The following is a 14,330-nucleotide window of genomic DNA, read 5'->3' as shown; positions in this document are numbered from 1 at the left end:
GTAACAAAAGCTACGCGCTATGCGCTGAAGCTGCCGTTAAAACCCATTCCAGAAGAATGGGATTGATAAGGGAAGTAATGTTGATCATGTCTCATGACATGATGATCATTATCTCATTGTGTCTCATGATTCTTGAATAGCAAGGAATACAAATTGATTTTGGTGTGAATAGATTGAAATTCAATTCTATTATGAGAAATCCAAGAGAAAGTCGTCATCACTATGAAACTGGTATCCCTGTCATAATCTCGCTCATACTTATCAACTAATTCCATTTTAATATGTTAAAAATGTCTGCGAACCACGATTGTATAATTTTTAGACTCACAACATATTGAAACATTTCGATTTATTTCCGTAGATTATGTTGTTAAACAAGGTTGCATGTCAGCTTCGGATTTATGCTATCTGCTTTTAGGCTTCAGCTAATACAAGTAAACGTTTGATATTTTCAATTCTATTACATATAATTAATCCACAATTTTGTCACAATGATGTTTAGTAGGTACGCAAAGTTTTTCACGCGACAAAGACATTTAAATAATTTTTAAAATGAAAACTAAATATAAAAATAAAATAAATATCTTAGCCTACATGGACACGTAAGCAATTTTCTGACTGCCAGATGATATGATTATGCTATGATATCTTGCCGGTTGTGCTAGAGTGTCTCATTTGCGAGTGCAAAAAGTCATTGCTGATGTAGCTTTGCTAATACCAGAGCGAGGAAAAAATACGACTGTGTGCACGCAGCGCGGCGTTGCTGGATATTGCATTGCCTGTGTTAGCTCGTAACGAGCAAATCCGCTGTAATGGGCACCAAATTTGTGAGGCAGTGTAGAGAATTGCCCTAAAGCATGGGGCAGTATTACCTAGGGCAGTATGGCCATATTACCCTAGGGCAGTGTGACCATATTACCCTAGGGCAGTGTGACCATATTACCCTAGGGCAGTATTACCCTAGAGAATAGCGTAATATTACCCTAGAGCCTAGAGGAGCATTACCTTTGAGCATGGCCAAGTATTACCATGAATGTTGACCGTTTGGCCACAGAACAAACTCATAGTGAGCAAAGCTTGCTTACTTCGGGATTGACCAATTTTGGACTATGCATAAAAGTGTCTCGGATCAAGCAAAAAAATCGGAATTTAAATCTTCAAGTACTATCGCTTGCATGAGTTGACTCATAGGAAGCAACAAACAAACTGCCTATAAATGGATATATTTTCAATTAAAATTAAATATAAATATCTGAGCCTAATTAAGTGATCTGTGGAGATCCGTAGTGTTTCATTCTAATTGAAAATGGCTGCTTAACGAAAATTTGTTACAACAGTTCAAAGTAATTACATTCATTAACCATGATTTTTCTTGATTTAATGCGAGGTATTTAATTTCAATACAAATGCGTAGGGTTTTTTTCGAAAAATCAGACGAACTACCGCAAAGGTGCATCCAGAACTTTCAATAAAGCTGTCAAATACCGGACACAAGAGAAATAATTGCTGACATACGTCCGACAATTCTTGTGAACGAAACTTCTCATGAGTTGGTTATGTCTGTTAAATTTACTACCTGCTCGTTTTCCAATCTCTAAAATAGACGAAATGAAACTAATTTTCTTATTATATAAAAAAGAAACTTTTATAATGACCCAGATTTTGAAATCAGTTAACCAAATTTAAAAATATAAGAAAATTTTCAGACAGTGATTTAAACGCGATCAAATGCGTAATTGAATACATTTTTCAACAACGAATTTTTGTTTAAAATCACCGTTACATATTCATATCATCTTATTAATGATGGAAGGGTTGGTTACGCCAAAACTTTTAGTGTAACTCGATTTTTAAAAATCCAAATAATGTAATAAACCGATAAGAGCTTCTATATGAGTGATAAGAGCGAGACTGATAATGCTCGAGTGATAGAGAGATACGAGTGAGACGGAGATAATGCTCGAGTGATAGAGAGATACGAGTGAGACAGAGATAATGCTCGAGTGATAGAGAGATACGAGTGAGAGTAGAGAAGAGCGAGTGCAGCAGACCTCGCAGGCCGCGACGCATTCAGTAGCTTATGGGAGCCTGAGGCGCGAGCAGCAGGACGCGGCCGGTGCTCGGGCGGCCTAGTCTGGGGCGCCGTGGGCGACCGACGAAATTGTGTCAATTTGATGAGTGCCGTGCGGGTAAATGCCACTGAATAGCACGTGCAAGCCGACGCAATAACGTGGATAGTACGGGTGTCTTGGCGCAACATGCTAAGTATGGGTGTTCAGGTGCACCATTCGACGGCACAACATGCAAAGTATGAGTGTTGGGGTGCACCATTCGACGGCACAACATGCAAAGTTTGAGTGTTGGGGTGCACCATTCGACGGCACAACATGCAAAGTATGAGTGTTGGGGTGCATTATTCGACGGCACAACATGCAAAGTATGAGTGTTCAGGTACACCATTCGAAGGCACAACATGCAAAGTATGAGTGCCTGGCACACAATTCAACGGACTTTTTTTCTAAATGTATTTATGTAATTTAGCTTTAAATGGAGAAAACGTCTAACGATTTATTCTTACTTTGGTGCAAAAATTTCAGAATATAGCAATTTTTCCGTAATTTTGTTTAGTGTGTTAGTGATGGAGAGTTTGATGCTGTGTCAATTGTTACTCAATATAAGCGGACCGTGAGTTGGGAAATAGTTCATATAGAGTTTCAAATTTGAGTTTATTTTATTCGTATCGCGAGACATTGACATATAGATTTTTAGATGTGCGGAAAACAGCTAATTTCTTAACCAAACTATGTATTGATTATCCTTAATTTATTCCACATGTTTGATGAATTTTTCAATAGTATAATTGAGTCCACGATTTTTTTCCATATACGTACGTATGATTGAAACTGATTTTACCTTGCAATCAACATATTAAAATTTTTATTTTTACATCTTAAAATTGAATAAATCATTAATTACTTATTTGAATTTAGTAATTCAGTTATGTTTCTTCCTAGAAATTGGTCTTCTGAAAATTTTTAATGTGCCTAAACTTCAAACTTTCAACTAAAACTTTTAGCTGGCTGGGCGTTAGAAATGCCGAACGTTTGGATCACCATCTGGTGTCTGTTTCGCCGAATTTTTCAAACGTGCATTTAAGGACTAACTTTGCCAATATTTGTTAAATAGTCGATTCTATACAATTTCTTTCAAAAGACACAATTATTTCAAATGGCAAGAAACGGAAAACATTACGTTCAATCCTCATATAATAATTATTTATATTCGATTTCCAAAAGAATATCAAAAAGCGTTCAGTGTCTTGCACAATTCAATTATCAGCAGACGGATGAGAATCCATTATTTTAAATGGTTAGTTATATTAGTTCCCAACAAATATACGTACATATGCCCTCATTTCTAGCCGTGGAGTTAGCCTATTATATTTTAACATTGGCACGAGTTTATATAGTTTATATAATTCAATCAAAAAATGAACTATTTCATCATATTTTCATCGTAAAATTTAGCAAACTTTTAAGTGTGGCTACTTTTTTTTGGAACAAAACTCTACTCAAAATTACATTTTCCGGGTAATGTGAATGAAACATAAATTTGAAACAGACATCAATGTAGCTGCAATCACCCAAAATCAATTGCGAAAACGTAATTGATTCTTCACGAGTTAAAAAGTCCGGCTCAAAAATGATGCTCAAGTCTGACAAATAGCCCACAAAGTTCCGAAACACGGATCATAAACTTACAAAAATTATAATATTGATTGATAAAGGAAAATATATTTTAAGATTGCAAATGAGTGCAGTCCGCAGCTCTGCAATTTCGTGCGCGTTATAGTTTGGAGTCGAGCTGGAATCGACAGCCCAGAGATGAAGTCATCGCATTATGCAAATCTTCAGCGGCCCGACGACTCTAGTTGGTTCTGTGTCAGTAATTTGCTTAATTTCCGCCATCAAGAACAGCGCTGAATCGACAGTTAGAATCTGCCTCATGAAATGGATAGGCCGGAGAGATTTTCACTCTAGATAAAGGAGATCGATAGTTTGTCCTTCCTCGACTTCAATATTACTAAATCTAATGGCCGTTTTCAAACATCTGTTCTCCGAAAATCAACTTTCAACGGCCTTAGCACTTAGCACAAGCTTTTTTAGCTTTTGTTCTTTTAGATTCAGGTTAGACGGGCTTCAAACACTATTACACCGCGGCTTTCGTATTTGCTCGACTTTCCATGCCACGCATTCTGAATTTGAATTTTTGCGCAATATCTTCTCGCTTAATGGATTTCCTTCTGGCATGGTGTTAACCCAAATTAAGAAATGCATGTCTGAGCGATACAGTGAAGGTGTTCCAGAGCCTGATGATACAAACGTTGTTTACTGTTCTCTTCCACACTTCGGCCATGCGTCCGAAGTTAAGTCAAGAGAATTAAAAGATTTGTTTATGAAATACTTTCCGGACATTAATCTTTGTATCTTACTGGCGAAAACTTTTAAAATAGGTTCATTTTTTAGGTACAAAGATATCCTCCCTTCTCACATGAGATCGTTCCTGGTTTATAAATTTAATTGTGCACGATGTGCATCTGCGTACGTTAGAATGACGTCACGCAACCTTTACACAAGGGTAGCTAAGCATAGAGGGAGGAGTTATAGGACTGGGCAGTTACTATCGCGTCCTCCTCATTCGGCTGTGAGCACTCACGCCGAACAGTGCAACGTTCCAGTCTCCGATACTGACTTTAAGGTTTTAGCTTCTAATTCTGGTGCATCCTAAATGCGTATGTTGAAATCCTCGTATATTGTTAAAGAGAAGCCTAGTTTATATGCAGCCTTTAGATCTTATCTTTTAGAAATTGTGAATAGATAGGTATTTACTTTATTACTCTGCACTTTGCTTGTAAATTTAGGTTTTTAACTTCTGTATTTTTCTTTTGAATACAAACTTTATCAATTTCTGATTGTATTTGTGTTTTAGATCGAACTGACGATGGAGCTGGTCTCCGAAACGTTTTCAATAGAGATATGCCAAATTTTGTGGAGTTTTCTTCGCTTTTAAATTTTTAGTGAACGCAGTCTCATGACATTAATACTTGAATGAATTGTGTTGTGATATCTATGAGTTAACATTGCGGCTCATGCAATATTATTGCTAAAATAATATGTCCCTAAAATAAGTGGAGAACCGACGGAATTTAATAGAGTGGGTTTTGGTAGGCCATGCATAATAACTAATATACAAATATTAATAATATTAGTAGCTGCGTCGATGGTCTCTCGGCGCTATTAGAAAATAGGAACAATTTATCCAATAAATAATACTATCTATTATTCAAATAAATAATTATGTGTTGAGTGATAGCATTAATCAAACATGAATGTTTTCCAGAAAAAAAGTGATTAACTTATTTTTTAAATAATGGGAAAGCAAAAAGAAAATTATTGGAAAATGAATGGATACTAATAAATCATTAAATATATTTATTATTCTAGTAACGCATTCGGTGAAAACTATACATCCCAGTTAAACTTTTTGATGAAGTGGTCCTGCCCGAAGATGATATACTTGCCGGAAACTAATACTATTGAAACAGAATATATTGAAATGATATTTGTTGAAGCAATATTTAGTGGACTGATATATAATGAAGCGGTATTTATTTAAACGTTTTGTAACTCCTGTCACTGAATGAGCTAAATTGACCGGGTGGCACAAACCTTCCAGTCTAGAGATCCTAAGATGGGAAACTAAAGCTAGTCGAAAAAAATTTGTAAATGATATGAGTAAAACGTACGTCTTTAGCAATGAAAATGATTCAAGAATGATCGGAAGAAAATACAATCGTAATTATATTAAGTGAATCGGCAGAGCCAATTTTGTGTTCGAATTGATCTATGAGAAAGATATTTGGTAAAACCGGGCTGCCTGTCAACCCATGTCTGTCATGAAAACCTGACATGTTTCAATAACCGTAAATCAAATATGATAAAATAATTTAATCATAAAGATAAAATTAGTGATAAGTGTCCTATTCGAGCGACTTTTTCCTGGAAGATGAAAGTCATGACGTGTATAGAAGCAACCTGGAGCAATACACCAAAATAGGAAGATTTATAGATATTTTTTTAATCACGAGAAAAATTGGAAAACCTGACTCACACAAGCACCAAACACTTGTCAAATATTTTAAATTCACGAATTTTTGATTCTATTCGGCGAAAACTATACATCCCAGTTAGACTTTTTGATGAAGCGGTCCTGCCGGAAGATGATTATACTTGCCGGAAATATGTTGAAACTAATAATATTGAAACAATATATTGAAATGATATTTGTTGAAGCAATATATAGTGGACCGATATATAATGAAGCGATATTTATTTAAACGCTTTGAAACTCCTGTCATTGAATGAGCTAATAAGACCGGGTGGCACAAACTTTCCAGTCTAGAGATCCTAAGATGGGAAACTAAAGCGAGTCGAAAAAATTTGCAAATGATATGAGTAAAACGTACGTCTTTAGCAATGAAAATGATTCAAGAATGATCGGAAGAAGATACAATCGTAATTATATTAGGTGAATCGGCAGAGCCAATTTTGTGTTCGAATTGATCTATGAGAAAGATATTTGGTAAAACCGGGCTGCCCGTCAACCCATGGCTGTCATGGAAACCTGACATGTTTCAATAACCGGAAATCAAATGTGATCAAATAATTTAAACATAAAGATAAAATAAGTGATAAGTGTCCTATTCGAGTGACTTTTTCCTGGAAGATATAAGTCATGACGTGTATAGAAGCAACCTGGAGCAATACAACAGAAAAGGAAGATTTATCGATATTTTTTTAATCACGAGAAAAATTGGAAAACCTGACTCACACAAGCACCCAACACGTGTCAGATATTTTAAATTCACGAATTTTTGATTCAATAAAATTGGTGAATAAGTAAATATTTTAACCTCAAAATTATAACAGTGATTAGATAAATTATTGGAAACTGTAAATAATTAGCAACAAATATCAAATGCATTACTGAAAATTTCAAATAAATCACGAGCATCGTTTTTCCTAAAATCCATAATTTAATCAAAAGGCATAGTAATCGTCTAACTCTTGCAGCCCAAACTGCATGCCAAAAGCAGAAGATATTGTACAACACGAAAAACAAATCAGAAAAATAAAAATGGTTCAAAGTTGCTTCATCTTCAACTCTAGTTACGAAGTTTGTCGTCTGATGGAGTCACTGTTCAAGACTCGTCGTCAATTCAAGGAAACGCTTTAATCGACGAAGCTCTCGTCCTTAATTACATAGAGTGACTCCGTGTAAACAGGATGGCCTCCATGACTCGCGCTCCAAATACGAAAATATTTTACCAAAGTCCACCAAATTATTTAGAGAGCTCGTCGGGAACCAAATATTTGTGTGTGTCCGAGGAGAAACTTCGTGACTTGGGTACCGCAGCGTCAACATGAAAAATCTTGGCCCCAGAAATGGTGAGGCCGGTGGAGGCAAATCTAAGTATTTTTGCCCAACGCTGCACAAAAAATCAGAGAAAACAAAGCGTGACGCACCGCTCCTCCGGAAGCTTCCTTTTAGGGATAAGACTACCAGAAGAAATCATGATTTTTCATCAACTTTGGAGCGCGTTTTCAGAAATCGCAGCCCAGGGGAAACTCTCGAGAGTATACTTAGTTCATTTTATCTATTATCCAAACGAATTGATCTCAGGGAAAGCCCCGTGTATATACCAAAATTAAAGAATTATGGAGAAAAACCTACAGCCCGAAGCAACTTATGCGATGGTGTTGATATCAGAAACTGTTCTAGGGGTAACTGTGATACTCAAAATAATAATTACATGTTAGACAACTACATTAACATAAGTGGCATAAATAACGAACAACTTACGACAGTTATGATGGAACATTCTGACGACTGTGAAGCTCATATAAGTAACGAACCCATCCTCCAGTCGCGCGATTCCTGCGAGTCCTTCGATGACGTGTTCAGGAGTTCCAAATTATACTCGAGTCATTCTCTCGGAATGAAGAAATCGAACAAACGACGGAAAATCTTCTTCCCACTGAGCTTTTCGAGCATTTTATTGTTGTTATTTGTGGTCTCTTCAATTGTACACTTGGCATCGGCTGGAAAAAGTGAAAACAAAGAATTGATTAAGTCGAAGGAGCTGAAGGAATCGAAGCAACCAAAGGAAGTAAAAGATGAAAAGGAAAAAGAATCAGGTAAGAAGATCAAAATACCTGGGGACGTGATATTTGGAGGACTCTTCCCCATGCACGAAAGGGGAAACGAAGGGGAGTCATGTGGCGATATAAAGGAGGAAAAGGGCATTCAGAGGCTAGAAGCCATGCTCTACGCCCTGGACCTGATCAACGAGGACGAGGAACTGCTGCCGAACATAACGCTAGGTGCACTTATCTTGGATACGTGCACGTCTGATACCTACGCCCTGGAACAGTCAGTGGAGTTCTTCAGGTCATCTCTCAGCTCCGTGAGTACGCTACAAAATTAAGTTGTGTATTGAATTTATATTTTAAAACCTACATTGAAATTTATATGAAATTTTATGGAAAATTCATTTCACAAACGATGGATGCAAATGAATTTTCTTTAATTAATCTTGTAATTCACGATAGAATGAATAATTGTATGAAGCATTATTATTGAAAATTACACAAGTACTTTATAATTGCTTAACCAGGGAATAAATAAAATAATAAGGAATGATTTCAAAAGCACCTGACGTTGCTCCCACTGACATACCAAGTCGATTTTGTACTTCTGTATTAAGTACGATGTTTTTCGCACGCAACTGCTTGACCAGTCTGAAAAAGTCTGAATAGTAAGTAATTTAATTAAAAATATATTAAAAAGTAAATTCACTATTTTTACTTTAGTTGGCGCTTTATTTATTTTTAAATTTTCGATAAACTTGCGATATAAGTACAGAGACGACTTTCATTGTCGGAAATCCTCCAGCACTTGCAGACTCTTTGGTAATCTCTGCAGCGCTTGATCGGTAGCTGTGATACAGCACAACTGCTTTCACGGCACGTCCATGACGGACGGAAAGATGCATGGCTTTATCATGAAAATCTTTACAGAAATTCACTCGGAAATTGTGCCTTGCAATAAGCTAGGAATGTGCCATTGTCCTCCTAGTGTTCAATTTTTGACCCTTTGACTGAGAGCCCATGGTTGCCTTTGTAGTAGCTTTGAAATAGCATTTAGACGATAAATTCCCTCATGCTAAAGCCGTTTTCTGAACAAATGTCACTTACAGGTTATAAATTATTGAATATGATCATTATATCATGATAGACTTGATATAATGCTGCTACATCCTATGGTACTTATACTGAATGTAATGATAATATGCCAAAATTAATTCCTCAAGTTTATCAAGTGGAAACAGATCAATCAAAGTCTGCGGAAAAAGCCACCCGCATTTAGATATCTTTGAGGAGCATTTCTCCTATAATTAACATTACATTTAGATTAAAAATCACAATAGAAAAATAAGCGGTGCAAAGAACAAATTGAGTGGGATGCCTGCCTTTATTTGAGGAAATATTAAATATATTCCATACGTATCCAGAACTATATCCCTAACTAAATTCGGAATATGCTTCAGCATCTGTCCCAGAGTTGCTATGTTCGCGTAAGAGTTATTCTGGGTCAGTTGGCCAACTGATCGCAATTAGCGACTAGTCAGAACCTCTTTGTTGACTTTATAGTCTCCTGAGAGTAGGACAAGAGTTGGCAGAATAAGTACCAGGTGCTTGTAGCTGTCTGATTCGGGGACCGGAATGTAGACCGATAAGCGGACATAGGGAAGCTGGTGGTCTATGCTTCCCGAGTCCTGGGCGTTACTTACTCCAGAGTCGCCCTCGGCTCTAAATTTTGTTATGGTTGCAGTTCTAATTAGCGTCATGGTTTTTCAGCGATGAGGTTCACAACAAACGAGCTTGGTAGCAGGAGGCTGTCCCGCGCAAAGTATTTTTATTGAGTTGGTGAGCTTGGCGGGTCATCGCCCGCTATATCGGCCTGGCCGACAATATCCATTAAATGGGACATTAATAATCCGTCGCTGATTCTTATGTGGCAATATCCGTAATAATGATATTAATAATCTGTTGCCAACGCTTATCTTTCAATATTCGTTAATAAGGATAATAATAATCCATTGCAGATTCTTTTAAGGCAATATCCGTTAAGAGAGATAATAATTAGCCATTGCGTATTCTTATCCAGCGATGTCCGTTAACAAGGATATTAATAACCCGTTGCTGATTTTTCACCGTCATTATCCGGTAACAGGAATATTAATGATCATTAACCTATGCTTGTAATCAGTTGCTTGTTGTAATCACTTGTGTCAGTAACTAGGGCATTAATCATCCTTTGCACAAGCATTAAAACAAAGGCAACTGAAAATATTTGACAAGATAGAGCTTCAGCTTTATAATCATTACGAAATTGAAGTTAATTTTTAATTAATATGCAGTCAATATGCACAAGGAAATTAAATCGATCGTATTCAGTATTTATTGCAGCTAGAAATATTTGAGCATCGTCTTCAATTTTTTAATGATGGTACTTTTGTTTTATGAATTTACCGCAATTCGCGATGACGACATTCGTGTGGCAGCGCAGATGTTGAGAACAATGCTTGAAATAAAACAAAAATTCTCTTTAAATGGATTTTATCGCGAATACATTTCGATTTATCTAATATAGGCCGCAGATTTATTCGTAACAACTGTTACCATATGAAAATTAGTGAGTCAGTTTCAGTTAACAGCTTCATTACGATTTGATTATTCCTGAATTGACCCAGCAATTTACACAAAAAAATTAAAACGCAGATGTTTCTCAAATTATTGAATAAAGGATACAAATCTTTTTCATTCATTTCACATTTTTCATTCATTTCAGCAAACTATAGTAAATTCTTAATTTAACAGCAACTCAACTCGGCAAGATTGAAACAACGCGCTGGGTTTCATTGAGGATTTACCCTAAGTTGCACCCCAGTTTTGGACAGGACTATTGGACGTCGAACAGAGGATTTACCCTAAGTTGTACCCCAGTTTTGGACAGGACTATTGGACGTCGAACAGAGGATTTACCCTAAGTTGTACCCCAGTTTGGGACAGCTCCTGGACTATTGGACGTCGAACAGATCCTCATTCAATTAAACTGTCTGTAATTGAGACGATCTATCTAGATGGCAGCTGAATTAACCCTCGCGAGGATCATTCTTAAGTTCAATAGCAATTTATAGACAGGCCCTGAATCCTTGGTCTAGAGATCTTGGTCTGGGGATCTAATTTAGATCTCCTTGCCGGCATGGATCAGCTCAATGACCGTTGCTTGGAGACATCGCTAGACGAATTTAGGTTTCTGAATTCAGGAAACGTGTTGATGGAGTCCAGTTCTATGAAAGACTAATTTCATTAATACTTTTAATCTTTTCTGCATTAATTTCTCTGAATGCGAAAAAAATCCATTAACGATGTCAAATAGTTTAATACGAAATGTGGCGTTGAAACCTCAATTTTTTGTGACGGCATTCGCACTTCGACATTTCCTGAGCTCTAAGAAGTTATTTACCGAGAATAATAAACAGCAGACACTGAGAAAAATGTGGCTAAATTTCCGTACGCGTGAAAAAATTCCTTGTGTCTGGGATTGATAATCTGCCATATTAATGTCATAGGCAAAGCAGGCACCTCAAGGCTTATTCCATAGACAAGTAGCAGATAAACTAAAGTAATTACTGGCAAGACCAGGAAAAAAAATAATCGCCGGCATAAGCAGAACTTATATCGCGTTAGCAAAGGCTAATCTTGGTTGCTCACGGCACGCGCTCATCGTCTTGACGATTGCCACAAAGTGATCATCAGTGGCGGAATGACTGAGTTGCTGTGGCCACTCGTAATGTGGTGAGATGAGGTTGTTTACGACCCGCAGTGAGCACTAGAGACCTGCCGTGAGCCCCAGGGACCTGCATAGAGCAACAGTGACCCGCAGTGAGCATTAGAGACCTGCCGTGAGCCCCAGGGACCTGCATAGAGCAACAGGGACCTGCAGTGAGCGCCATGCAGAGACCTTCCGTGAGCACAAGGACCTGTCATGAGCACTAGAAACCTGCAGATAGCCCTAGGGACCTGCAGATAAGCAAGTTGAGCAACTTGCGGCTCTATATGCTGACTTGCGGCTAGCTGAATGACTTGAAAATGAGATAACTTGCTGCACGTGAATGACAGCGTCAAAAACTTTGACGCGACTGAGGAGCATTAACACTAAAAATGTTTAAATGCGAGAATGTCTAACCTAATTTTGGTTTGACTACAATTTTAAATTTCAATGGAGATCACGGTTTTTGCGTGAATGTTTTATGAAGTAGAATAGATATAATGCAGAGGCGGTTTTCTTCTGGCGCTTGAATTCCTAACGAAAAATGCTCGTATGAAAAATTTCGAAATTGTCACCGCAGCTTGTATACGCAGGAAAAGCGTAGTACGAAACGTCGCTTTTAGTCGCTTGCCTTGAAAGTCGAGTTGCTATTCAACAAATGTTGAAAGTAAATACACAACGAGAGAAATATTCCGACCAGGGACGATTATGAAAACCTTCAAAGTTGCTTCCGGTATACGAGGCTTTCTTTAGGTTATTTCCACAAGTTAAAGATTCAAGTTTCATTGTTAAGATGTCGATCAAATCTTGAAATTGCTTCCAATTCAATAACAAACGATCGATCAATTTATTTAATTCGGCAACGATACGAGGCTGTTGAAAAGTGCACCAGATGGAATGTAACATTATTGCATTAATAGAGTGGGTAAAGTACTTTGTATATATTAAACTGTTCGTACAATTCTGACTTTCCTAAATGTAAATTAGCTGTGAGACAAATCAGAGATTGCCTGACATGAATTCTAATAATTAATGTAATGAATTCTAATAATTTTCATTAACTCTTTCCTGAGAATTCTATGTGAATAAGAAATGTTAAACCTGTGGCAGTCATGTTGTTCAAAAACTTATATTTATTCGCGGATAAATAAAGACGTTGTTAGCAAATCTGTCCTGAGTCTGCAGAAGCGGAATGAAAAAGTTGAGACTCTCACATCGAGTCCACAAGAAGAGCCTTAAGGGGGAGCTTTGATATTTTATTCCTTGAATGCATATTCTGTTGAAAATTTACGCTCGTATTCCAGTTTACCCTTGGCGAATTAATGCGTGTTTAATGCTCGTAAGTTAGAGAATCTCAGAGCACCGATTAGAAATGCTCGTTAAATATCAACTTGAAGCGTTGCAAAACTTTTAGGGCGCTTGATAATAAATAATATTAGTTCAAAACGTCTCAGAAATAGAGTATAAAATGTCCCTGGGAACTTACTTTACAACTTCCAAATCAAACTGAAAATCATATTAAGAAAATTGGAAGAAAAATATTATAAAATCTGTTAATGAAATAGTCCATGGGTTTGAAATAAAACCTACATTGAGATTAAAATACATGGGTTTATATTCCATATTTATATGCCACACAATGGTGCGTTATAAGGTGCGCAGCGCAACACATTGGTGAAGATTTTTATAATTAAAATTCTGTTTGGATAATTGACCTAGCTGGACCAAAGTTCTCACGATTGTGCAGTATGTGTTTTCCAGTCCTTATTTCTAATCTTCGTTCAATTTTTCAATGCAAATGGTAAATAAATCCAAAATTGAATTTTAAATGCTTGCTAGAACTGTCCATTGGGCATATTTCACACCCGCAATCACAGACTCAATCCATTTGTGTGGATTAGGTCCGATATTCCCAAGACGAGTCCGAACAAATCCTCCATCAATCTTTCACACCCTTCCTCCAGCCCTCACTCGGCTCACACCTCTCATCACATCCTTCCTCCAGCCCTCACTCGGCTCACACCTCTCATCACACCCTTCCTCAAGCCCTCACTCGGCTCGCACCTCTCAACACACCCTTCATGTAACCCTCATCCGGCTCACACCTCTCATCACACCCTTCCTCCAGCCCTCACTCGGCTAACACCTCTCATCACACCCTTCCTCCAGCCCTCACACCTCTCATCACACCCTTCACTCATCCTGCCTCGAATTAAGTAAGGCCCCGGAAGAAATCAGTACATTGAACAATGAATAATTCATGCAGGCGACAGGGGCTGAGTTTTTGGAGGCGGCTGTACCGCAGCCCGCAGCATCGATCAGTCACGGCGGCAAATAAACAGCGATGCTCGAACTGGCAGCAGTTTGTCATG

The 14,330-nt window shown here is 37.5% G+C and overlaps 1 protein-coding gene across 1 annotated transcript; it reads left to right on the top strand.

Annotated features, from left to right (window-relative positions):
- Nucleotides 1–7,810: 7,810 nt before the first annotated feature.
- On the top strand, nucleotides 7,811–14,045 carry LOC125179515. The gene is made up of 2 exons (XM_047885544.1): nucleotides 7,811–8,527; nucleotides 13,860–14,045. Exons 1-2 carry the CDS (start codon nucleotides 7,874–7,876, stop codon nucleotides 14,043–14,045), a joined length of 840 nt encoding a protein of 279 aa, XP_047741500.1. The 5' UTR covers nucleotides 7,811–7,873.
- The last annotated feature ends 285 nt before the right edge of the window (nucleotides 14,046–14,330 follow it).

The sequence above is a fragment of the Hyalella azteca genome, unplaced genomic scaffold (assembly GCF_000764305.2).
Source record: "Hyalella azteca isolate HAZT.00-mixed unplaced genomic scaffold, Hazt_2.0.2 contig2337, whole genome shotgun sequence".
NCBI lineage: Eukaryota > Metazoa > Arthropoda > Malacostraca > Amphipoda > Hyalellidae > Hyalella > Hyalella azteca.
This window is presented reverse-complemented; position numbering and strand designations above follow the sequence as displayed.

Bases quoted from the DNA above. Each gene is read 5' to 3' on its own strand.
- LOC125179515 (XM_047885544.1), top strand. From the start codon at position 7,874: ATGTTAGACAACTACATTAACATAAGTGGCATAAATAACGAACAACTT. The intron at 8,528-13,859 runs GTGAGTACGCTA...TGTGTGGATTAG, and splicing joins TCAGGTCATCTCTCAGCTCC to GTCCGATATTCCCAAGACGA.